General features: G+C 42.1%; 1 protein-coding gene across 1 annotated transcript in view; it reads right to left on the bottom strand.

The window, feature by feature from the left end:
• The window catches only part of LOC128697391 (nephrin-like), a 331,037-nt gene that overhangs the window by 294,197 nt on the left and 11,451 nt on the right, over nucleotides 1–25,389 (bottom strand). Inside the window, 1 exon segment of the mRNA XM_070093857.1 lies at nucleotides 23,894–24,097. Within this exon segment, the coding sequence (XP_069949958.1) occupies nucleotides 23,894–24,097 (204 nt within the window).

The raw sequence follows: 25,389 nt of genomic DNA, 5'->3' as shown, positions 1-25,389 counted from the left end.
AAACACACCTTCCTTAGTTAGCACTCAGCTTCCTTAGTTAACACTCAGCTTCCTTAGTTAACACTCAGCTTCCTAAGTTAACACTCAGCTTCCTTAGTTAACGCTCAGCTTCCCTAGTTAACACACAGCTTCCTTAGTTAACACTCAGCTTCCTTAGTTAACACTCAGCTTCCTTAGTCAACACTAAGCTTCCTTAGTTAACACTCAGATTTCTTAGTTAACACTCAGCTTCCTTAGTTAACACTCAGCTTCCTTCGTTAACACTCAGCTTCCTAAGTTAACACTCAGCTTCCTTCGTTAACACACCGCTTCCTTAGTTAACACACAGCTTCCTAAGTTAACACTCAGCTTCCTTAGTTAACACTCAGCTTCCTTAGTTAACACTCAGCTTCCTTATTTAACACTCAGCTTCCTTAGTTAACACTCAGCTTCCTTTGTTAACACTCAGCTTCCTAAGTTAACACACAGCTTCCTTAGTTAACACTCAGCTTCCTTAGTTAACACTCAGCTTCCTTATTTAACACTCAGCTTCCTTAGTTAACACTCAGCTTCCTTAGTTAACACTCAGCTTCCTTAGTTAACACTCAGCTTCCTTAGTTAACACTCAGCTTCCTTAGTTAACACTCAGCTTCCTTAGTTAGTATTCAGCTTCCTTAGTTAACACTCAGCTTCCTTAGTTAACATACAGCTTCCTTAGTTAACACTCGGCTTCCTTAGTTAATATACAGCTTCCTTAGTTAACACTCAGCTTCCTTAGTTAACACTCAGCTTCCTTAGTTAGTATACAGCTTCCTTAGTTAACACTCAGCTTCGTAAGTTAACACTCAGCTTCCTTAGTTAACACTCAGCTTCCTTAGTTAACACTCAGCTTCCTCAGTTAATATACAGCTTCCTTAGTTAACACTCAGCTTCCTTAGTTAACACACAGCTTCCTTAGTTAGCACACAGCTTCCTTAGTTAACTCTCAGCTTCCTTAGTTAACATACAGCTTCCTTAGTTAACACTCGGCTTCCTTAGTTAATATACAGCTTCCTTAGTTAACACTCAGCTTCCTTAGTTAGTATACAGCTTCCTTAGTTAACACTCAGCTTCGTAAGTTAACACTCAGCTTCCTTAGTTAACACTCAGCTTCCTTAGTTAACATACAGCTTCCTTAGTTAACACTCAGCTTCCTTAGTTAACACTCAGCTTCCTTAGTTAACACTCAGCTTCCTTAGTTAACACTCAGCTTCCTTAGTATACAGCTTCCTTAGTTAACACTCAGCTTCCTCAGTTAACATACAGCTTCCTTAGTTAACACTCGGCTTCCTTAGTTAATATACAGCTTCCTTAGTTAACACTCAGCTTCCTCAGTTATCATACAGCTTCCTTAGTTAACACTCAGCTTCCTCAGTTAACATACAGCTTCCTTAGTTAACACTCAGCTTCCTTAGTTAACATATAGCTTCCTTAGTTAACACTCAGCTTCCTCAGTTAACATACAGCTTCCTTAGTTAACACTCGGCTTCCTTAGTTAATATACAGCTTCCTTAGTTAACACTCAGCTTCCTCAGTTAATATACAGCTTCCTTAGTTAACACTCAGCTTCCTCAGTTAATATACAGCTTCCTTAGTTAACACTCAGCTTCCTCAGTTAATATACAGCTTCCTTAGTTAACACTCAGCTTCCTTAGTTAACATACAGCTTCCTTAGTTAACACTCAGCTTCCTTAGTTAACATACAGCTTCCTTAGTTAACACTCAGCTTCATTAGTTAACATACAGCTTCCTTAGTTAACACTCAGCTTCCTTAGTTAACATACAGCTTCCTTAGTTAACACTCAGCTTCCTTAGTTAACATACAGCTTCCTTAGTTAACACTCAGCTTCCTTAGTTAACATACAGCTTCCTTAGTTAACACAGTTTCCTTAGACAACTAAGAGTTTTTACAGCCAAAACACCTCTTCGTCAGAGAACGTACTTCATGCAACACACCTCTACGTCAGAGAACGTACTTCCTCATACAACACGCCTCTACGTCAGAGAACGTACTTCATGCAACACACCTCTACGTCAGAGAACGTACTTCTTCATACAACACACCTCTACGTTAGAGAACGTACTTCTTCATGCAACACACCTCTACGTCAGAGAACGTACTTCTTCACACAACACACCTCTACGTCAGAGAACGTTCTTCTTCATACAACACACCTCTACGTCAGAGAACGTACTTCTTCATACAACACACCTCTGCGTCAGAGAACGTACTTCTTCATACAACACACCTCTACGTCAGAAAACGTTCTTCTTCATACAACACACGTCTACATCAGAGAACGTACTTCATACAACGCGCCTCTACATCAGAGGACGTATTTCCTCATACAACACACCTCTACGTCAAAGAACGTCCTTTATAAAACACACCTCTACGTCAGAGAACGTACTTCTTCATACCACACACCTCTACGTCAGAGAACGTACTTCTTCATACCACACACCTCTACGTCAGAGAACGTACTTCTTCATACAACACACCTCTACGTCAGAGAACGTACTTCTTCATACAACACACCTCTACGTCAGAGAACGTACTTCTTCATACAACACACCTCTACGTCAGAGAACGTACTTCTTCATACAACACACCTCTACGTCAGAGAACGTACTTCTTCATACAACACACCTCTACGTCAGAGAACGTTCTTCTTCATACAACACACGTCTACGTCAGAGAACGTACTTCATACAACGCGCCTCTACATCAGAGAACGTATTTCCTCATACAACACACCTCTACGTCAAAGAACGTCCTTTATAAAACACACCTCTACGTCAGAGAACGTACTTCTTCATACCACACACCTCTACGTCAGAGAACGTACTTCTTCATACCACACACCTCTACGTCAGAGAACGTACTTCTTCATACAACACACCTCTACGTCAGAGAACGTACTTCTTCATACAACACACCTCTGCGTCAGAGAACGTACTTCTTCATACAACACACCTCTACGTCAGAGAACGTACTTCTTCATACAACACACCTCTGCTTCAGAGAACGTACTTCTTCATGCAACACACCTCTACGTCAGAAAACGTTCTTCTTCATACAACGCACCTCTACGTCAGAGAACGTACTTCTTCATAGAATTCACCTCTACGTCAGAGAACGTACTTCATACAACGCACCTCTACGTCAGAGAACGTACTTCTTCATAGAATTCACCTCTACGTCAGAGAACGTACTTCATACAACGCACCTCTACGTCAGAGAACGTACTTCTTCATAGAATTCACCTCTACGTCAGAGAACGTACTTCATACAACACACCTGTACGTCAGAGAACGTACTTCTTCATAGAATTCACCTCTACGTCAGAGAACGTACTTCATACAACGCACTTCTACGTCAGAGAACGTACTTCTTCATAGAATTCACCTCTACGTCAGAGAACGTACTTCATACAACGCACCTCTACGTCAGAGAACGTACTTCTTCATAGAATTCACCTCTACGTCAGAGAACGTACTTCATACAACACACCTCTACGTCAGAGAACGTACTTCTTCATAGAATTCACCTCTACGTCAGAGAACGTACTTCATACAACGCACTTCTACGTCATAGAACGTACTTCTTCATAGAACACACCTCTACGTCAGAGAACGTACTTCTTCACACAACACACCTCTACGTCAGAGAACGTACATCTTCACACAACACACCTCTACGTCAGAGAACGTACATCTTCATACAACACACCTCTACGTCAGAGAACGTACATCTTCACACAACACACTACGTCTCCAAGCAACACTCATCTTCCTCAGACAATATACTGTTAGAGCGGGAAAAATTGTGATTCCTGAAGCAACATGAACTACTACACAATACTACATGAGGAAACACACAGGACTCTCAGGCAACACACAGCATTATTATAGGACAAGCAGCATCCGTAAGTAACACAGAGTTTCCACAGGCAGCATCCAGTCGTTTCACGACGCGTACAGTTTCCTCGTGAATTATCATAAAACCATTAGGTAGCGATTAGGATGATCAGGCAACATCAGGTATACTTCAGTGGGTTTTAAAGCTCCCTTAAAAATTCCTTTATCCCCCCCCAAACTCCCTAAAGAAGGTACTAATTTACATTTATTTCTTGTAAGCTTTTCCGCCAGGACTTGGCTTCTTGTAAGCTTTTCCGCCAGGACTTGGCTTCTTGTAAGTTTTTCCGCCAGGACTTGACTTCTTGTAAGCTTTTCCGCCAGGACTTGGCTTCTTGTAAGCTTTTCCGCCAGGACTTGGCTTCTTTCAGTTCATTTACGTAATTTCCCGACTTAAGCCACCTCATATTTACCATTCCTGTCAGTGACCTTTATCCTACATATAGAGCATTGTGCTAACTACGTCTTCCATGTGTATATTCCTCAGCATTTGGCTTTTAATACATTTTGTGAAATTATTCCACGTTGTTTGGAATAGTGAGTGTACACTCTGACGCCTCACGAGGCATCATGGAAATAGGGCGCCTGGAGATGAATCTGCCTCTTGCAGTTCCGGATGCTGTCACCAGCCTCTCAGTTGTTACATTATGTTTTCTCAGTGTTATCGCAGTCGCAAGTAAATCTATATTTATTATCGTTTATCAAACGTTGAGTAAGTTTATGAAGGATGTGTTTATATTCATTGTAGGTTCGTAGCAACATGGTTTGTTCTGGAGGTCTCTGGTGTCTATCAAGGCCACTAGCATCATATGACCCACAGTAGTCGACGTATTTACTCCCTTAATGTAACTAAAGGGTTTACAGAACCTAATAATTGATAAATGAGACACTTGGGCATTTTCTGGAAATGTTTCACCAGCCAGTGACGTCTTGAGTTCAATGCAGAGAAAGGTGAAGATAAGGGACTGATTACCTCAAACTCCTCAATGGACTGAAGAACCCACTGAGTGGCGAACGTTTTCAGAATAAAGATACCCAAATGTTGTACAAAAGTGTCTCATTTACCCCCTTATTGTTACAAGTGTGCGATGCGATGTCCCGTAGCTCGCTTGGTAGCTCACACACTGAGGTCCGTGGTTCGATCCCCGGTATAGGTGGAAACATTAAGGGCGTATTTCCTTAAGACACCTGCTGTCTCTGCTCACCCAGCAGCAATAGGTACCTGGGTGTTAGTCACCTGGTGTGGGTCGCATCCTAGAGACAAAATTAACATAATTTTCCCAAAATGCTCTGCACAAACATATCACGAGCGGGGATAGAACTCGCGATCAAAGTCATAAAACCCCTTATTGTTGTTGTTGTGTTTGTTACTAGAAGTGCAAACATTCCATGACGCTGGATGCAGAGTCGGCCGACTACCCTGTAAATAAGTTTCTTTGCTAACTGACTCTGCAGAGGACCTCATCGTCACCCTCGTTGCACCAGCCCATTCACTGGTGTCTTTGACGAATTTTTGGTCGGGTCGTCCATTGTAAATGAGCTGGCACTACCATTAGTCGATGTTCCTCTGTGCCATGTTGCCACCCGCTTTGACACCCTGAGTGTTCCACTACACACAGTCAGTGCCTGCTGTGTATCACTGCCAGCATTCGCCACTCCACTCTGCCACCTCACTGCACAGCTCACAGTTCTTCACCAATATATTTTTTGCACGCCCTTAAATTTTCTACACTGGAGCTATTTACCCTGTAGATGTCTTTATATTGTCCTCTTTATAGACCTATATCACAATCAATAGCCATGAAAAAGATCGCCTTGTGATAACTTGGCTGGGCGGATGTTAGGTCTTTGTTAGTGGCTGCCTATCTCATGCCTTAATTAAGCTTGGCCCTCCGTGCTGATACCGACAACTGTGCATGACATCCTCACCCAGCTTGGGTTAGTATTGTGTAACTTGATGCGTCATGCTCAAGACAGACCTGGGATTGATTGAAATTCTCTCATCACGAATTCCTGCCCATCTCTCTCGAAACCAGAAGCTCCTCTACAGTATCTCTCTTGCAACACTGAATATTCCCTGCAGTATTTCTCCTGGAACGCAAACTGTACCTAAAACACAAGTACAAAGTATATCCATGAAGCCTTTCTACACTGCTGTCCGATACGCTACCTCACCACGCTCCTACACAACTGAACACCTCACCATGTAAGAATCAAAGGATTGTCATTTCTCGATAAATGTTAGTGTACATCAGTGCACGAGGGCCTCGATTATATTGTATAACAATGATGCACAAGCAGTATGGTGAGTCAGTACACAGTGAACGTGGTGAGTCAGTAAACAAGCAGAATAGTGACTCGGTACGTGCACATTGATTGTAAATCAGTGTACTAAGGATGATACAGTGCTATTATTGATGTCTTTGTCTATGTCAGAAATAAGAATGATTAATCCAGTTCCAAATAAGTTTTTGTGCTCTTTCTATCACTTTTTTGAGCAATCTTTGGCCTGTGTCTGGGTGTAATAAATTCCAGCGAAGCAATTTTTAACTAAGAAGCTCTGACGGTTCCTTGGATAAATTAAGATCTTTCACAAGATCGTTAAAGTCACTATGAGTCACAAGATGTGGTTCCTGGTCGTTGACTTTAACGGGTTCGAATTCTGAATCTGAGTCAGTGGCTTGTTCTTCTTTTTTTTTCTTTTTGATTTGCCGGTATTCTCCCGGCCCGGCCTTTTCCAAGTGGTGGCCCGGCCTTGGCTCCCTCTTTAGGGAGTGTCTGAGACCTAAGTCTCCCATGGGAGGAGGCACAAGTACCTCCTCATCTTTGGGACCAACTGTCCCCAGGCCTAGCCACAAGCTAGGCCTCTCTGGTCTGCCATTACCGCCCCAAGGGGGCAAATGGGAATGACAGTCTTATGAGCTAAAGGCTCGGGCTCAGGCACCTACCCTACCCTAGAAGGGCTGGGCATGGTGTCGATGAGTGGCTTGTTCACCATCAAGGGATATACAGTGGAACCTCAAAAATCGAACTGCTCCCAACACAACCAATTATGTAAGTGTATTTTTTGTAAGTGCTTTTATAAGTATATTTTTAAGGGTCTGAAATGGACTAATCTAATTTACATTATTCCTGATGGGAATAAATTCATTCGGTAAAGGAACTCGAACAGACTTCTGGACCGAAGAAAGTTCGATATTTGAGGTTCTGTATATCTTAACAAGATGGTGGTAATGGTCCAGGGAGATCCTCTGAACGTTCAACCGGTCTGATTATAGAAGAAAGATCTGTGTGGAATGGTGGAAATTATCTGGAAATTGGAAGAGATAATGCATAGTTTCTTTGCATAAGGGGGATAAAATAGAGAATAAGAGTTATAAAGGAATAACTTTGTTGAGTATACCCAGGAAATTGAATGATAGTTATTATTAAAAGAATTAAAGTAAAACAGAGAGGATTAAAGAGAAACGAGGAGGACTTTATAGAAAGGATAATTGAATAAACTGAACCATATAAATAATACTTTGATAAAGGTAAGAAAATTTTAATTGTAATGAAAATTAAAAAAAAAAAACATATGCTAGGGAGAGGTAGATATATTAATTAGTTACTAAAAAGCACCATAAAATTTTTTATGTAAATAGCCAGACACAGGTTAGATCAGGTAGGAGAGAGGGAGGTTGTTTACGAGACAAAGTAGGCCTTAGGCTGGGATGTGTGACACATAAATTAATGTTTAACATATTTCTAGATGAGGTAACAAAAGGTAGTGTGTTAGGACGAACAAAAGGTAGTGTGTTAGGACGAACAAAAGGTAGTGTGTTAGGACGAACAAAAGGTAGTGTGTTAGGACGAGCAAAAGGTAGTGTTAGGACGAGCAAAAGGTAGTGTTAGGACGAGCAAAAGGTAGCGTGTTAGGACGAACAAAAGGTAGTGTGTTAGGACGAACAAAAGGTAGTGTTAGGACGAACAAAAGGTAGTGTTAGGACGAGCAAAAGGTAGTGTTAGGACGAGCAAAAGGTAGTGTGTTAGGACGAGCAAAAGGTAGCGTGTTAGGACGAGCAAAAGGTAGTGTGTTAGGACGAGCAAAAGGTAGTGTGTTAGGACGAGCAAAAGGTAGTGTGTTAGGACGAGCAAAAGGTAGTGTGTTAGGACGAACAAAAGGTAGTGTGTTAGGACGAGCAAAAGGTAGTGTGTTAGGACGAGCAAAAGGTAGTGTGTTAGGACGAGCAAAAGGTAGTGTGTTAGGACGAACAAAAGGTAGTGTGTTAGGACGAGCAAAAGGTAGTGTGTTAGGACGAACAAAAGGTAGTGTGTTAGGACGAGCAAAAGGTAGTGTGTTAGGACGAGCAAAAGGTAGTGTGTTAGGACGAACAAAAGGTAGTGTGTTAGGACGAACAAAAGGTAGTGTGTTAGGACGAACAAAAGGTAGTGTGTTAGGACGAACAAAAGGTAGTGTGTTAGGACGAACAAAAGGTAGTGTGTTAGGACGAACAAAAGGTAGTGTGTTAGGACGAACAAAAGGTAGCGTGTTAGGACGAGCAAAAGGTAGTGTGTTAGGACGAACAAAAGGTAGTGTGTTAGGACGAGCAAAAGGTAGTGTGTTAGGACGAACAAAAGGTAGTGTGTTAGGACGAGCAAAAGGTAGTGTGTTAGGACGAACAAAAGGTAGTGTGTTAGGACGAGCAAAAGGTAGTGTGTTAGGACGAACAAAAGGTAGTGTGTTAGGACGAGCAAAAGGTAGTGTGTTAGGACGAACAAAAGGTAGTGTGTTAGGACGAGCAAAAGGTAGTGTGTTAGGACGAACAAAAGGTAGGGTGTTAGGACGAGCAAAAGGTAGTGTGTTAGGACGAACAAAAGGTAGTGTGTTAGGACGAGCAAAAGGTAGTGTGTTAGGACGAACAAAAGGTAGTGTGTTAGGACGAGCAAAAGGTAGTGTGTTAGGACGAGCAAAAGGTAGTGTGTTAGGACGGGCAAAAGGTAGTGTGTTAGGACGAGCAAAAGGTAGCGTGTTAGGACGAGCAAAAGGTAGTGTGTTAGGACGTGCAAAAGGTAGTGAGTTAGTACGAACAAAAGGTAGTGTGTTAGGACGAACAAAAGGTAGTGTGTTAGGACGAGGTGAGGGACTAAAAAATATCGAATCTGAGACTTGATTGATTTGGAAGAATCTGCAAAGATTTACAAAGATTTGCAAAGATTATCAATCTAAATTGGAAAGGTATGTAAAAGCAGGAAATTAAAAGTGATTATTGGAATGAACAAGATAATGAGAGCAATGAGAAGCTCAGGCAATAAAAGATCAGATATTTGAGAGTAGACTTTTTGGCAGATGTAGCCATGGAAACATGAAGTGAACCACAGGAATAAATCAAAGGAAAAAAATGTGAGTTGTGCACTGAGGTATCTGTGGAGTCAAAATCCTTGCCAACGAATGCAAAATAGAATTGTACCAGAGGATAGTGGTGCCAATACTATCATATGGGTATGAAGCATGTCTTTTAGACGTTGCAACAATGAGTAGGCTGGAAGGAGTTCAGATGTCATGTCTAATGGGTGTTCGTCACACATATATTATGTAGAGAATTTAGAGATTAATAAGATGCTAGAGAACAGAGTCTAGAAATTTCCAGAGGACAAAACAAGATAGGAATATTAGGAGGTCATATAAATTTCGGATGGAAAGGAGAGACATGAGTCGTCCTAAGAAAGTCCGAGGGAGGAAGAAACGAGGCTTTGACTGGTAGGGGCTCGAACATCGAACAGGTTAATGTGAGCGAGTTAGGAGTGAGTGGATGCAAATGATTTTTTACTTTTTGACGTGCTGTTGGAGTGCGAGCAATGTAACATTTACTAAGTACTTCGGATTAAGAGAAACCGGTTAGCCGGACCTGGATCGCTAAAGTGGTAAGTACAGTACTGCACTCTGAAAGACGTCTGGGGCTTTTGCAGCCCAGAGGGTCATATTACCTGCGATGTTAACACATTCCTGGGAAGATAGTGATTGAATCTTACGAAGCTAAAAGCTTCATTTATTTCATTCCTCAGCCATTGACACAGTTCACAGTTCTGAATTTTGAAAGAACTTTCTCTTTCACGGTCCACTGTACCTCGGTGGGAGACTGCCTTTGTGCTCAAAAAATGAAAATAGAAACGAGATTAAAATTTCAGTATTTTTTAAGGAGGTTTATTGGTTTGATGTTGTGATTTGTGTATAAAATATCATAGTACACATGTACAAAATCGGTGAATTTTGATTTTGAAATTAGACCCACTGAACTGTGTGTTTATTTAGTTTCTAGTGTGTGATACGGGTTCTCGTAGACGTCGAGCTTTCCTTAAGTGAATGTGACCTGCCTCGCATGGGCCAGTAGGTCTGCTGTAGTATCCCTTCTTTATGTTCTTAACATAAGAAAGGAGGAGCACTGCAGGAGGCCTGTTGGCCCATTCTAGGCAGGTCCTACACAATCCATCCCACTGACAGAATATTTGCCAACCTCAATTTTCAACGCTACCGACGCGTCCGAACACAAGTGATATAGTGAATCTAGACACCATCGTTAGTACACAAACCTTGCTGGAGGTCAGTAGAGCCTGGTGAGTCAGTCCATACATAGTGAGTCGGTAAACAAAGTGGTGAGTCATTAGAGCATAAGGGGTCACTAGGGAAGCACAAACAGTGGTGAACAGTGTGGTGAGGCACTACATACAACGTACAGTGAAGTATTACACAAACATCGAAGGGAATCCCTATACAATGAACCCTGGTGAGAGTCATTCCACAAGCAGCTTGGTGAACCAATATAGAAACCCGTGACTGGACAGATGAACGACGGACATTTGGCTGAAAGACATTTGACCTAAGCACAATTGGCCGAACGGATAATAAATTGAACGGATAACTAGGTTAGGTTAAGGTGATGAAAGTCAGGTCGGCCATAAGTCCATTAGTTGAAATGTCCAGTAGTACAAGAAAACAACGTGGTGAATCAGGTCACAAACATGGTGAATCAGGTCACAAACATGGTGAATCAGGTCACAAACATGGTGAATCAGGTCACAAACATGGTGAATCAGGTCACAAACATGGTGAATCAGGTCACAAACATGGTGAATCAGGTCACAAACATGGTGAATCAGGTCACAAACATGGTGAATCAGTTCATGGTGAATCAGGTCATAAACATGGTGAATCAGCTCACAAGCAGCGTGGTGAGTCACTGCGTGAGTGTGGTGAGTCACTGCAGGAGTGTGGTGAGTCACTGCATGAGTGTGGTGAGTCACTTAGTGCGATGAGTCACTGCATGAGTGTGGTGAGTCACTGTATGAGTGTGGTAAGTCACTGCATGAGTGTGGTTAGTCACTGTATGAGTGTGGTGAGTCACTGTGTGAGTGTGGTGAGTCACTGTGTGAGCGTGGTGAGTCACTGTGTGAGTGTGGTGAGTCATTGCATGAGTGTGGTGAGTCACTGCGTGAGTGTGGTGAGTCACTGTGTGAGCGTGGTGAGTCACTGTGTGAGTGTGGTGAGTCATTGCATGAGTGTGGTGAGTCACTGTGTGAGTGTGGTGAGTCACTGCGTGAGTGTGATGAGTCACTGTGTGAGCGTGGTGAGTCACTGTGTGAGTGTTGTGAGTCATTGCATGAGTGTGGTGAGTCACTGCGTGAGTGTGGTGAGTCACTGTGTGAGCGTGGTGAGTCACTGTGTGAGTGTGGTGAGTCATTGCATGAGTGTGGTGAGTCACTGTGTGAGTGTGGTGAGTCACTGTGTGAGTGTGGTGAGTCATTGTGTGAGTGTGGCGAGCCACTCTGTGAGTGTGGTGAGTCATTGTGTGAGTGTGGTGAGTCATTGCATGAGTGTGGTGAGTCACTGTGTGAGTGTGGTGAGTCACTGTGAGTGTGGTGAGTCACTGTGTGAGTGTGGTGAGTCATGTGAGTGTGGCGAGCCACTCTGTGAGTGTGGTGAGTCATTGTGTGAGTGTGGCGAGCCACTCTGTGAGTGTGGTGAGTCACTGTGTGAGTGTGGTGAGTCACTGTGTGAGTGTGGTGAGCCACTCTGTGAGTGTGGTGAGTCATTGTGTGAGTGTGGCGAGCCACTCTGTGAGTGTGGTGAGTCAGTATAGTATGCTGAGTCAGTACACGTGAAGATTAGTGCACAGACCCGTGGTGAGTCAGTGTTAAGACCCGTGAAGCAAAGCGATGAGTCAGTGCTGAAGCAACGCGGTGAGTCAGTGCTGAAGCAACGCGATGAGTCAGTGCTGAAGCAACGCAATGAGTCAGTGATGAAGCAACGCGGTGAGTCAGTGATGAAGCAACGCGATGAGTCAGTGCTGAAGCAACGCAATGAGTCAGTGCTGAAGCAACGCAATGAGTCAGTGCTGAAGCAACGCAATGAGTCAGTGCTGAAGCAACGCGGTGAGTCAGTGCTGAAGCAACGCAATGAGTCAGTGCTGAAGCAACGCAATGAGTCAGTGCTGAAGCAACGCAATGAGTCAGTGCTGAAGCAACGCGATGAGTCAGTGCTGAAGCAACGCAATGAGTCAGTGCTGAAGCAACGCGATGAGTCAGTGATGAAGCAACGCGGTGAGTCAGTGATGAAGCAACGCGGTGAGTCAGTGCTGAAGCAACGCAATGAGTCAGTGCTGAAGCAACGCGGTGAGTCAGTGATGAAGCAACGCGGTGAGTCAGTGCTGAAGCAACGCAATGAGTCAGTGCTGAAGCAACGCGGTGAGTCAGTGATGAAGCAACGCAATGAGTCAGTGCTGAAGCAACGCGGTGAGTCAGTGCTGAACCAACGCGGTGAGTCAGTGATGAGCCAACGCGGTGAGTCAGTGAAGAAGCAACGCGGTGAGTCAGTGCTGAGGCAACGCGGTGAGTCAGTGCTGAGGCAACGCGGTGAGTCAGTGCTGAAGCAACGCGGTGAGTCAGTGCTGAAGCAACGCGATGAGTCAGTGCTGAAGCAACGCAATGAGTCAGTGCTGAAGCAACGCGGTGAGTCAGTGCTGAGGCAACGCGGTGAGTCAGTGCTGAAGCAACGCGGTGAGTCAGTGCTGAACCAACGCGGTGAGTCAGTGATGAGGCAACGCGGTGAGTCAGTGCTGAGGCAACGCGGTGAGTCAGTGCTGAAGCAACGCGGTGAGTCAGTGATGATGCAGCGGTTTAGATCCTCTGAAAGACACTTGGATCCTCTGAGAGACACTTGGATTCCTTGAGAGACACTTGGATTCCTTGAGAGACACTTGGATTCCATGAGAGACACTTGGATTCTCTGAGAGACACTTGGATTCTCTGAGAGATACTTGGATTCTCTGAGAGACACTTGGAATCTCTGAGAGACACTTAGATTCCTTGAGAGACACTTGGATCCTCTGAGAGACACTTGGATTCCTTGAGAGACACTTGGATTCCTTGAGAGACACTTGGATTCTCTGAGAGACACTTGGATTCTCTGAGAGATACTTGGATTCTATGAGAGACACTTGGAATCTCTGAGAGACACTTAGATCTTATGAGAGACACTTAGATCTTATGAGAGACACTTGGATCCTCTAAGAGACACTTTGACCTTCTGAGAGACATTGGAAACCTCTAAGAGACACTTGAATCCTCTGAGAGACACCTGGATTCTCTGAGAGACATTTGGATTCTTTGAGAGACACTTGGATTCTCTAAGAGGCACTTGGAATCTCTGAGAGACACTTTGGTCCTCTGATAGACACTTGGATCCTGTGAGAGACACTTGGATATTTTCAGAGACACTTGAATCCTCTGAGAGACATTTTTATACTCTGAGAGACACTTGGATTCCCTGAGAGAGACAGTAGAATCCTCAGAGACACTTGGATTCCCTGAGAGAGACAGTAGAATCCTCAGAGACACTTGGATTCCCTGAGAGACAGTAGAATCCTCTAAGAGACACTTAAATCTTCTGAGAGACATTTGGATTCTCTGAAAGACACTTGGGTTCTCTGAGAGACACTTTAATCCTCTGAGAGACACTTGGATCCTCTGAGAGACACTTGGTTCCTCTGAGAGACACTTGGATTCTCTGAGAGACACTTGGTTCCTCTGAGAGACACTTGGATCCTCTGAGAGACACTTTGACCTTCTGAGAGACACTTGGATCCTCTGATTGACACTTGGATCCTCTGAGAGACACTTGAATCCTCTGAGAGACACTTGGATCCTCTGAGAGACACTTGAATCTTCTAAGAGACATTTACATCCTCTGAGAGACAGTTGGATCCTCTGAGAGACACTTGGATCCTCTGAGAGACATTTGCATCCTCTGAGAGGCACTTGGATCCTCTGAGATACACTTGGATCCTCTGAGATACACTTGGATCCTCTGAGAGACACTTGAATCTTCTAAGAGACATTTACATCCTCTGAGAGACAGTTGGATCCTCTGAGAGGCACTTGGATCCTCTGAGATACACTTGGATCCTCTGAGAGACACTTAAATCTTCTGAGAGACATTTGGATTCTCTGAAAGACACTTGGGTTCTCTGAGAGACACTTCGGTCCTCTGAGAAACACTTGAATCCTCTGACAGACACTTGAATCCTCTGAGAGACACTTGAATCCTCTGAGAGACATTTGGATTCTCTGAGAGACACTTGGATCCTCTGCGAGACACTTGGATCCTCTAAGAGACACTTGGATCCTCTGAGAGACACTTGGATCCTCTGAGAGACACTTGGATTCCCTGAGAGACACTTGGATCCTCTGAGAGACACTTGGATCTTATGAGAGACACTTTAATCCTCTGAGAGACACTTGGTTCCTCTGAGAGGCACTTGGATTCTCTGAGAGACACTTTGACCTTCTGAGAGACACTTGGATCCTCTGAGAGACACTTGAATCCTCTGAGAGACACTTGGATCCTCTGAGAGACACTTGAATCTTCTAAGAGACATTTACATCCTCTGAGAGACAGTTGGATCCTCTGAGAGACACTTGAATCCTCTGAGAGACACTTGAATCCTCTGAGAGACATTTGGATTCTCTGAGATACACTTGGATCCTCTGAGAGACACTTGAATTCCCTGAGAGGCAGTAGAATCCTCTGAGAAACACTTGGATTCCCTGAGAGACAGTAGAATTCTCTGAAAGACACTTTGATCCTCTGATTGACACTAGAATCCTCTGTGAGACTCTTTAATCCTCTGAGAGACACTTGGATCCTCTGAGACACACTTGGATCCTCTAAGAGACACTTTGACCTTCTGAGAGACACTTGAATCATCTGAGAGACACTTGGATTCTCTGAGAGACATTTGGATTTTTTGAGAGACACTTGGATTCTCTGAGAGACACTTGTATTCTCTAAGAGACACTTGGATTCTGTGAGAGAGAGTTGAATCCTGTGAGAGACACTTTGATATTTTGAGAGACACTTGAATCCTCTGAGAGACATTTGGATCCTCTAAGAGGCACTTGGATTCCCTGAGAGAGACAGTAGAATCCTCTAAGAGACACTTGAATCCTCTGAGAGACATTTGGATTCTCTGAGAGACGTACGTGGGTCCTCTGAGAGACACTTGGATTCTCTGAAAGACACTTGGGTTCTCTGAGAGACACTTGAATCCTCTGAGAGACACCTGAATCCTCTGAGAGACATTTGGATTCTCTGAGAGACATTTGGATTCTTTGAGAGACACTTGGGTCCTCTGAGAGACACTTGGATCCTCTGAGAGACACTTGGATTCTCTGAGAGACACTTTGATCCTTTGAGAGATACTTGGATCCTCTGAGAGACACTTGGATCCTCTGAGAGACACTTGGATAATATGAGAGACACTTGGACCCTCTGAGAGACACTTTGATCCTCTGAGAGATACTTTGATCCTCTGAGAGAGACACTTTGATCCTCTGAGAGACACTTTATTCCTCTGAGAGACACTTGGGTTCTCTGAGAGACACTTTGACCTTCTGAGAGACACTTGGATCCTCTGATTGACACTTGGATCCTCTGAGAGACAGTTGGATCCTCTGAGAGACACTTGGATCCTCTGAGAGACATTTTCATCCTCTGAGAGACACTTGGATCCTCTGAGAGACACTTGAATTCCCTGAGAGACAGTAGAATTCTCTGAGAGACACTAGGATCCTCTAAGAGACACTAGGATCCTCTGAGAGACACTAGGATCCTTTGAGGGACATTAGGATCCTCTAAGAGACACTTGAATCATGTGAGAGACACTCTTATCCTCTGAGAGACACTCTGATCTTGTGAGAGACACTTGGATCCTCATCACTGAGAGGCTGCAGAGTGTGCTGGTCTGGGCATCAGGGCTCAACATCCCCCACTGCTATTACAGATAAAAGCAACGTTTCACACTGTCCGTACTTAGACTTTCATGCGAACTCGGCACTGACACACCAGGGAACATACGACATTCACAGTCACAGGATGGCTCAACGTTCACAGTCACAGGATGGCTCAACGTTCACAGTCACAGGATGGCTCAACGTTCACAGTCACAGGATGGCTCAACGTTCACAGTCACAGGATGGCTCAACGTTCACAGTCACAGGATGGCTCAACATTCACAGTCACAGGATGGCTCAACATTCACAGTCACAGGATGGCTCAACGTTCACAGTCACAGGATGGCTCAACATTCACAGTCACAGGATGGCTCAACGTTCACAGTCACAGGATGGCTCAACGTTCACAGTCACAGGATGGCTCAACGTTCACAGTCACAGGATGGCTCAACATTCACAGTCACAGGATGGCTCAACGTTCACAGTCTCGGGAGAACTTTTCGTTTACACTTTCAGGAGGACTTAACATTCACAGTTACAGTGAGCCTCATTATTCACAGTTTTGGCCGAACACTTCGTATTTATAAGACACAAAATTTCTCATTTACGGTAGAATGATAATTTACATTCATTGGATGTTCTTTAATTAACAGGTGAATGTCAGTGTTAAATGAAATGACAGTGTTAAATGAAATGACAGTGTTAAATGAAATGTCAGTGTTAAATGAAATGACAGTGTTAAATGAAATGACAGTGTTAAATGAAATGACAGTGTTAAATGAAATGACAGTGTTAAATGAAATGACAGTGTTAAATGAAATGACAGTGTTAAATGAAATGACAGTGTTAAATGAAATGACAGTGTTAAATGAAATGACAGTGTTAAATGAAATGACAGTGTTAAATGAAATGACAGTGTTAAATGAAATGACAGTGTTAAATGAAATGACAGTGTTAAATGAAATGACAGTGTTAAATGAAATGACAGTGTTAAATGAAATGTCAGTGTTAAATGAAATGACAGTGTTAAATGAAATGACAGTGTTAAATGAAATGACAGTGTTAAATGAAATGACAGTGTTAAATGAAATGACAGTGTTAAATGAAATGACAGTGTTAAATGAAATGACAGTGTTAAGTGAAATGACAGTGTTAAATGAAATGACAGTGTTAAATGGAATGTCAGTGTTAAATGAAATGACAGTGTTAAATGAAATGACAGTGTTAAATGAAATGAGTGTTAAATGAAATGAGTGTTAAATGAAATGACAGTGTTAAATGAAATGACAGTGTTAAATGAAATGACAGTGTTAAATGGAATGTCAGTGTTAAATGAAATGACAGTGTTAAATGAAATGACAGTGTTAAATGAAATGACAGTGTTAAATGAAATGACAGTGTTAAATGAAATGACAGTGTTAAATGAAATGACAGTGCTAAATGAAATGACAGTGTTAAATGAAATGACAGTGTTAAATGAAATGACAGTGTTAAATGAAATGACAGTGTTAAATGAAATGACAGTGTTAAATGGAATGTCAGTGTTAAATGAAATGACAGTGTTAAATGAAATGACAGTGTTAAATGAAATGACAGTGTTAAATGAAATGACAGTGTTAAATGAAATGAGTGTTAAATGAAATGACAGTGTTAAATGAAATGACAGTGTTAAATGAAATGACAGTGTTAAATGAAATGACAGTGTTAAGTGAAATGACAGTGTTAAGTGAAATGACAGTGTTAAATGAAATGACAGTGTTAAATGGAATGTCAGTGTTAAATGAAATGACAGTGTTAAATGAAATGACAGTGTTAAATGGAATGTCAGTGTTAAATGAAATGACAGTGTTAAATGAAATGACAGTGTTAAATGAAATGACAGTGTTAAATGAAATGACAGTGTTAAATGAAATGAGTGTTAAATGAAATGAGTGTTAAATGAAATGACAGTGTTAAATGAAATGACAGTGTTAAATGAAATGACAGTGTTAAATGAAATGACAGTGTTAAATGAAATGTCAGTGTTAAATGAAATGACAGTGTTAAATGAAATGACAGTGTTAAATGAAATGTCAGTGTTAAATGAAATGTCAGTGTTAAATGAAATGACAATGTTAAATGAAATGACAGTGTTAAATGAAATGACAGTGTTAAATGAAATGACAGTGTTAAATGAAATGACAGTGTTAAATGAAATGACAGTGTTAAATGAAATGACAGTGTTAAATGAAATGACAGTGTTAAATGAAATGACAGTGTTAAATGAAATGACAGTGTTAAATGAAATGACAGTGTTAAATGAAATGACAGTGTTAAATGAAATGACAGTGTTAAATGAAATGACAGTGTTAAATGAAATGACAGTGTTAAATGAAATGACAGTGTTAAATGAAATGACAGTGTTAAATGAAATGACAGTGTTAAATGAAATGTCAGTGTTAAATGAAATGACAGTGTTAAATGAAATGACAGTGTTAAATGAAATGACAGTGTTAAATGAAATGACAGTGTTAAATGAAATGACAGTGTTAAATGAAATGACAGTGTTAAATGAAATGACAGTGTTAAATGAAATGACAGTGTTAAATGAAATGACAGTGTTAAATGAAATGTCAGTGTTAAATGAAATGTCAGTGTTAAATGAAATGACAGTGTTAAATGAAATGACAGTGTTAAATGAAATGTCAGTGTTAAACGAAATGACAGTGTTAAACGAAATGACAGTGTTAAATGAAATGACAGTGTTAAATGAAATGACAGTGTTAAATGAAATGACAGTGTTAAATGAAATGACAGTGTTAAATGAAATGACAGTGTTAAATGAAATGTCAGTGTTAAATGAAATGACAGTGTTAAATGAAATGACAGTGTTAAATGAAATGACAGTGTTAAATGAAATGACAGTGTTAAATGAAATGACAGTGTTAAATGAAATGACAGTGTTAAATGAAATGACAGTGTTAAATGAAATGACAGTGTTAAATGGAAAGAGTCATGATCTCCAAGAAGTCAGGCGAAACAGAGCAGCAGCCTGAAATAAAAAAAATAAAAAAAATATATAGTAACGATATTTAAAAAAAAAAATGAATAGAGAGCAGTAAATTACAGAGCAATGTTATTAACATGTTTAATGTTATGGAGACGTTCATCAGGAGAGAAGTGGAGAACCTAGAACCGAGCAGCACAGATTGAGAAATGGTAAATCCTGTCTCATAAATCTCCAAGAGATATATGACAATGTAAGATGGGCAGGAGAGAGGGACGAGTGGGCTGTATATTTACTGGACTGTGAAGTTCCAGAACTACACAAGAGACTGGGACAAATGCTAGAGGACTAGGCAGACATATGTGGGGAAAATACTTGAGTAGACCAAGGAATACTTAACAGGAAGGAAACAGCGTCATTGTGACGCCAACATTGTTCCATGACAATTGACTAACGTTATTCTATTCTTGAAATCAGCAAAAGTTCGTAAGCTCGTGGTAAAGGAATCACAATTTGTTCACAAGCTGGTGGCACTTTAATTATGGAAGATTAGTGTACAAATTATTGCAGTCAGACCAGGGATTGCACTGCAACAAGAATAAGACCATGTGTACCTGTAACACGTATACCACGTGTATACAGAAACTGTGTAAAGAAAATACCAGTAATCCTTCCTAGTTACTCATTTTCTCTCTAGTTTATTTGTTGTTTCAATATCATAAGACCATTAAACCCATGTAAGTTATCCAGCACATGAAATACTGAAGTCTGATTCCTGACTTCGTGGAAACAACCTGGTCTCTGAATACATGCTTTATTTCAGATACATGATAATATACACTTGGAAAATCGTAGAGGGATTGGTACCAAACTTGCACACGAAAATCACTCCTAATGAAAGCAAAAGACTCGGCAGGAGATGCAACATTCCCCCGATGAAATGCAGGGGCGCCACGAGTACACTGAGAGAGAACACAATAAGTGTCCGGGGCCCAAGACTGTTCAACTGCCTCCCAGCATACATAAGGGGGATCGCCAATAGACCCTTGACTGTCTTTAAGAAGGCACTATAGAGGCACCTAAAGTCAGTGCCTGACCAACCGGGCAGTTGTTCGTACGTCAGTTTGCGTGTGGCCAGCAGTAACAGACAGGTTAATCAGACCCTGATCCAGCACGAGGCCTGGTCTCAGATCGGGCCACGGGGGCGGTGACCCCCGAAACCCTCTCCGGGGACATTCCAGGTATACTCATCAGGTATACTCTCCAGGTATACTCTCCAGGTATGCTCTCCAGGTATACGCCAGGTATACCCCAGGTATACTCTCCACGTATACTTCAGGTATACTCCAGATTTACTCTCCAGGTATACTTTCGAGGTATACTCTCCAGGTATACTCTCCAGGTACAATCTCCAGGTATAATCTCCAGGTACAATCTCCAGGTACAATCTCCAGGTATACTCTCCAGGTATACTCCAGGTATACTTCAGGTATACTCTCCAGGTATACTCTTCAGGTTTACTCTCCAGGTATGCTCTCTAGATATACTCCAGGTATACTCTAGGTTTACTCTCCACGTATACTCTTCAGGTATACTCTCCAGGTATACTTTGGATAACTCTCCAGGTATACTCTCCAGGTATACTCTCCAGGTTTACTCCCCAGGTATATTCTCCAGGTATACTCTAGGTATACTCTCCAGGTATATTCTCCAGGTATACTCTAGGTATACTCTCCAGGTATACTCTCCAGGTATACTCTCCAGGTTTACTATCCAGGTTTTACTCTCCAGGTATACTCTAGGTATACTCTCCAGGTATACTCTCCAGGCATACTCTCCAGGTTTTACTCTCCAGGTATACTCTAGGTATACTCTCCAGGTATACCCACAAGTAATCTGCCTCTTTCGCCAACTCAGTATGACAAACTAAGCAAGACAGAATTACATAACAAATATTAATATCATTACCACATTGTAAACAGCATCGGACTGGCGAGAGTACCTGTGAACAACAGTCCCTAGTGCATCTTACAGTTAACAACAGTCCCTAGTGCATCTTACAGTTAACAACAGTCCCTAGTGCATCTTACAGTTAACAACAGACCCTAGTGCATCTTACAGTTAACAACAGACCCTAGTGCATCTTACAGTTAACAACAGTCCCTAGTGCATCTTACAGTTAACAACAGTCCCTAGTGCATCTTACAGTTAACAACAGTCCCTAGTGCATCTTACAGTTAGCAACAGTCCCTAGTGCATCTTACAGTTAACAACAGTCCCTAGTGCATCTTACAGTTAACAACAGTCCCTAGTGCATCTTACAGTTAACAACAGTCCCTAGTGCATCTTACAGTTAGCAACAGTCCCTAGTGCATCTTACAGTTAACAACAGTCCCTGGTGCATCTTACAGTTAACAACAGACCCTAGTGCATCTTACAGTTAGCAACAGTCCCTAGTGCATCTTACAGTTAACAACAGTCCCTAGTGCATCTTACAGTTAACAACAGTCCCTAGTGCATCTTACAGTTAACAACAGTCCCTAGTGCATCTTACAGTTAACAACAGTCCCTAGTGCATCTTACAGTTAACAACAGTCCCTCGTGCATCTTACAGTGAACAACAGTCCCTAGTGCATCTTACAGTGAACAACAGTCCCTCGTGCATCTTACAGTTAACAACAGTCCCTCGTGCATCTTACAGTTAACAACAGTCCCTCGTGCATCTTACAGTTAACAACAGTCCCTCGTGCATCTTACAGTGAACAACAGTCCCTAGTGCATCTTACAGTTAACAACTCTCCCTAGTGCATCTTACAGTTAACAACAGTCCCTCGTGCATCTTACAGTTAACAACAGTCCCTAGTGCATCTTACAGTTAACAACAGTCCCTCGTGCATCTTACAGTTAACAACAGTCCCTCGTGCATCTTACAGTGAACAACAGACCCTAGTGCATCTTACAGTTAACAACAGTCCCTCGTGCATCTTACAGTTAACAACAGTCCCTCGTGCATCTTACAGTGAACAACAGTCCCTAGTGCATCTTACAGTTAACAACTCTCCCTAGTGCATCTTACAGTTAACAACAGTCCCTCGTGCATCTTACAGTTAACAACAGTCCCTCGTGCATCTTACAGTGAACAACAGACCCTAGTGCATCTTACAGTTAACAACAGTCCATCGTGCATCTTACAGTTAACAACAGTCCCTCGTGCATCTTACAGTGAACAACAGTCCCTAGTGCATCTTACAGTGAACAACAGTCCCTCGTGCATCTTACAGTTAACAACAGTCCCTCGTGCATCTTACAGTTAACAACAGTCCCTAGTGCATCTTACAGTTAACAATAGTCCCACGTGCATCTTACAGTGAACAACAGTCCCTAGTGAATCTTACAGTTAACAAAAGACCCTAGTGCATCTTACAGTTAACAACAGTCCCTAGTGCATCGTACAGTGAACAACAGACCCTAGTGCATCTTACAGTTAACAACAGTCCCTAGTGCATCTTACAGTGAACTACAGTCCCTCGTGCATCTTACAGTTAACAACAGACCCTAGTGCATCTTACAGTTAACAACAGTCCCTAGTGCATCTTACAGTTAACAACAGTCCCTAGTGCATGTTACAGTTAACAACAGTCCCTAGTGCATCTTACAGTTAACAACAGACCCTAGTGCATCTTACAGTTAACAACAGACCCTAGTGCATCTTACAGTTAACAACAGTCCCTAGTGCATCTTACAGTTAACAACAGTCCCTAGTGAATCTTACAGTTAACAACAGTCCCTAGTGCATCTTACAGTTAACAACAGTCCCTAGTGCATCTTACAGTTAACAACAGACCCTAGTGCATCTTACAGTTAACAACAGTCCCTAGTGCATCTTACAGTTAACAACAGTCCCTAGTGAATCTTACAGTTAACAACAGACCCTGGTGCATCTTACAGTTAACAACACTCCCTAGTGCATCTTACAGTTAACAACTCTCCCTAGTGCATCTTACAGTTAACAACAGTCCCTAGTGCATCTTACAGTTAACAACAGACCCTAGTGCATCTTACAGTTAACAACAGTCCCTAGTGCATCTTACAGTTAACAACAGACCCTAGTGCATCTTACAGTTAACAACAGTCCCTGGTGCATCTTACAGTTAACAACAGACCCTAGTGCATCTTACAGTTAACAACAGTCCCTAGTGCATCTTACAGTTAACAACAGACCCTAGTGCATCTTACAGTTACCCTAGTGCAACAGTTAACAACAGACCCTAGTGCATCTTACAGTTAACAACAGACCCTAGTGCATCTTACAGTTAACAACAGACCCTAGTGCATCTTACAGTTAACATCTTACAGTTAGCAACAGTCCCTAGTGCATCTTACAGTTAACAACAGTCCCTGGTGCATCTTACAGTTAACAACAGACCCTAGTGCATCTTACATCTAGTGCATCTTACAGTTAACAACAGACCCTAGTGCATCTTACAGTTAACAACAGACCCTAGTGCATCTTACAGTTAACAACAGACCCTAGTGCATCTTACAGTTAACAACAGACCCTAGTGCATCTTACAGTTAACAACAGACCCTAGTGCATCTTACAGTGAACAACAGATTGTTACATTGCCCCACAGATCAGGAACAATATCCCCAGACAGGCCAAAACAGACGCAATATAATACCCTCTGGATTAGAGTTACTTACATTTCATGTCGATAATGACAGCTTCAGTCAATGGCGGTGTGAGATGAGTGTTGAGGGCTCGACACACCAGGGTCTTATTGAGGTCTCGACGGGTGAGAGGATACAAGGAGAGGGCATTACGTGTCACTTGACCTGACTTAACCTCACTCACATCGTCCAAGAGGGATCCTTCGTACCACCACGTCACTTCTGGTCGAGGTCGACCTTAAAACAGACAGAAATAAGCTAAACAATTTTATATGTATTAAAAAATATGTATAACTGCGAATATATATATATATATATATATATATATATATATATATATATATATATATATATATATATATATATATATATATATATATATATATATATGCAAGGAATTCGCAAGAGCAGGCGAAATATACACAAACACTGATCTCTGGCTGAAGGAGACTCGAACCTACGAACCTTGGAACAAGGTACGCAGTGCTTTACCAATCTCCCCACACCGGACCAATACCTTGGAGTCCAGCTTGCGCTAGACTTTGATCCAAGGCAGCCAGCTTTCAGGGAGAAGGCTTACAGCTTTTCTTCTCATCCCCTGCATGTATATTTCGTCTGCTCTTGAGAATTCCTTGCATTGTATAATATATAATAATGACTTAATACGCGTTTTTCCCATCAGAACAACAGGACCAATAGAGGAGTCGTGATAGGACGCCTCTATTGGATATCCAGCCCAATATACTAAGAAGGGGAGTTTGTATACCTTCAACAGGCCTTCCAACAGCTTAATTTCCCACCACACTACATGAACCACCACTGAAAGAAATCCACACACGTCCTCAACAGGAACAAAACAAATAGAACTGCCCGAGAAACAAATCGTTCTACCAGTGAGTAAAGTGGCGTTTAATGCGACATCATTTATGACTGGCGGACAAGTGAATATAGCCACCAACGCCTTGACCTCCATCAGATTCTTAGCAAAAGATATGAACAATACACGGACGATCTGTTAAGATGCAGGTCTGCGTGAATCATAGTTACTATGATTGCTTGGAGCAGCAGTGATAGAAGCAAATAACACCATCTTTCAGAAATCATCAGGCGGCTATAGAATATCCAAAACCTTAGCCAAAAGATTGCTACACAGCCACTGGATGTCGCTACAGCAATATGGATAACTAAGGAGGCCTGCTAGACTTAATTTTTTTTAAGTTAGCCAAGTATATACATAAGTACGACAAGGCATCTAATTACTGGGAACAGTTGAAGCCCCTTGATTTGTATTCCCTGGCACACAGGGAAGAGAGTTGCATGATAATGTACACTTGGAGAATCCTAGAGGGATTAGTACCAAACTTGCACACGAAAATCACTCTCTATGAAAGCAAACGACTCGACAGATGATGCAACGTTCCCTATGTATTCCTCCCGGCATATATAGAAAAGATTACCAATAGACCCCTGGCTGTCTTCAAGAAGGCGCTGGACAGGCACCTAAAGTCAGTACCTGACCAACCGGGCTG

The sequence above is a fragment of the Cherax quadricarinatus genome, chromosome 44 (assembly GCF_038502225.1).
Source record: "Cherax quadricarinatus isolate ZL_2023a chromosome 44, ASM3850222v1, whole genome shotgun sequence".
NCBI lineage: Eukaryota > Metazoa > Arthropoda > Malacostraca > Decapoda > Parastacidae > Cherax > Cherax quadricarinatus.
The sequence above is the reverse complement of the archived record's forward strand: the minus strand, read 5'-3'. Positions and strand labels throughout refer to the sequence as shown.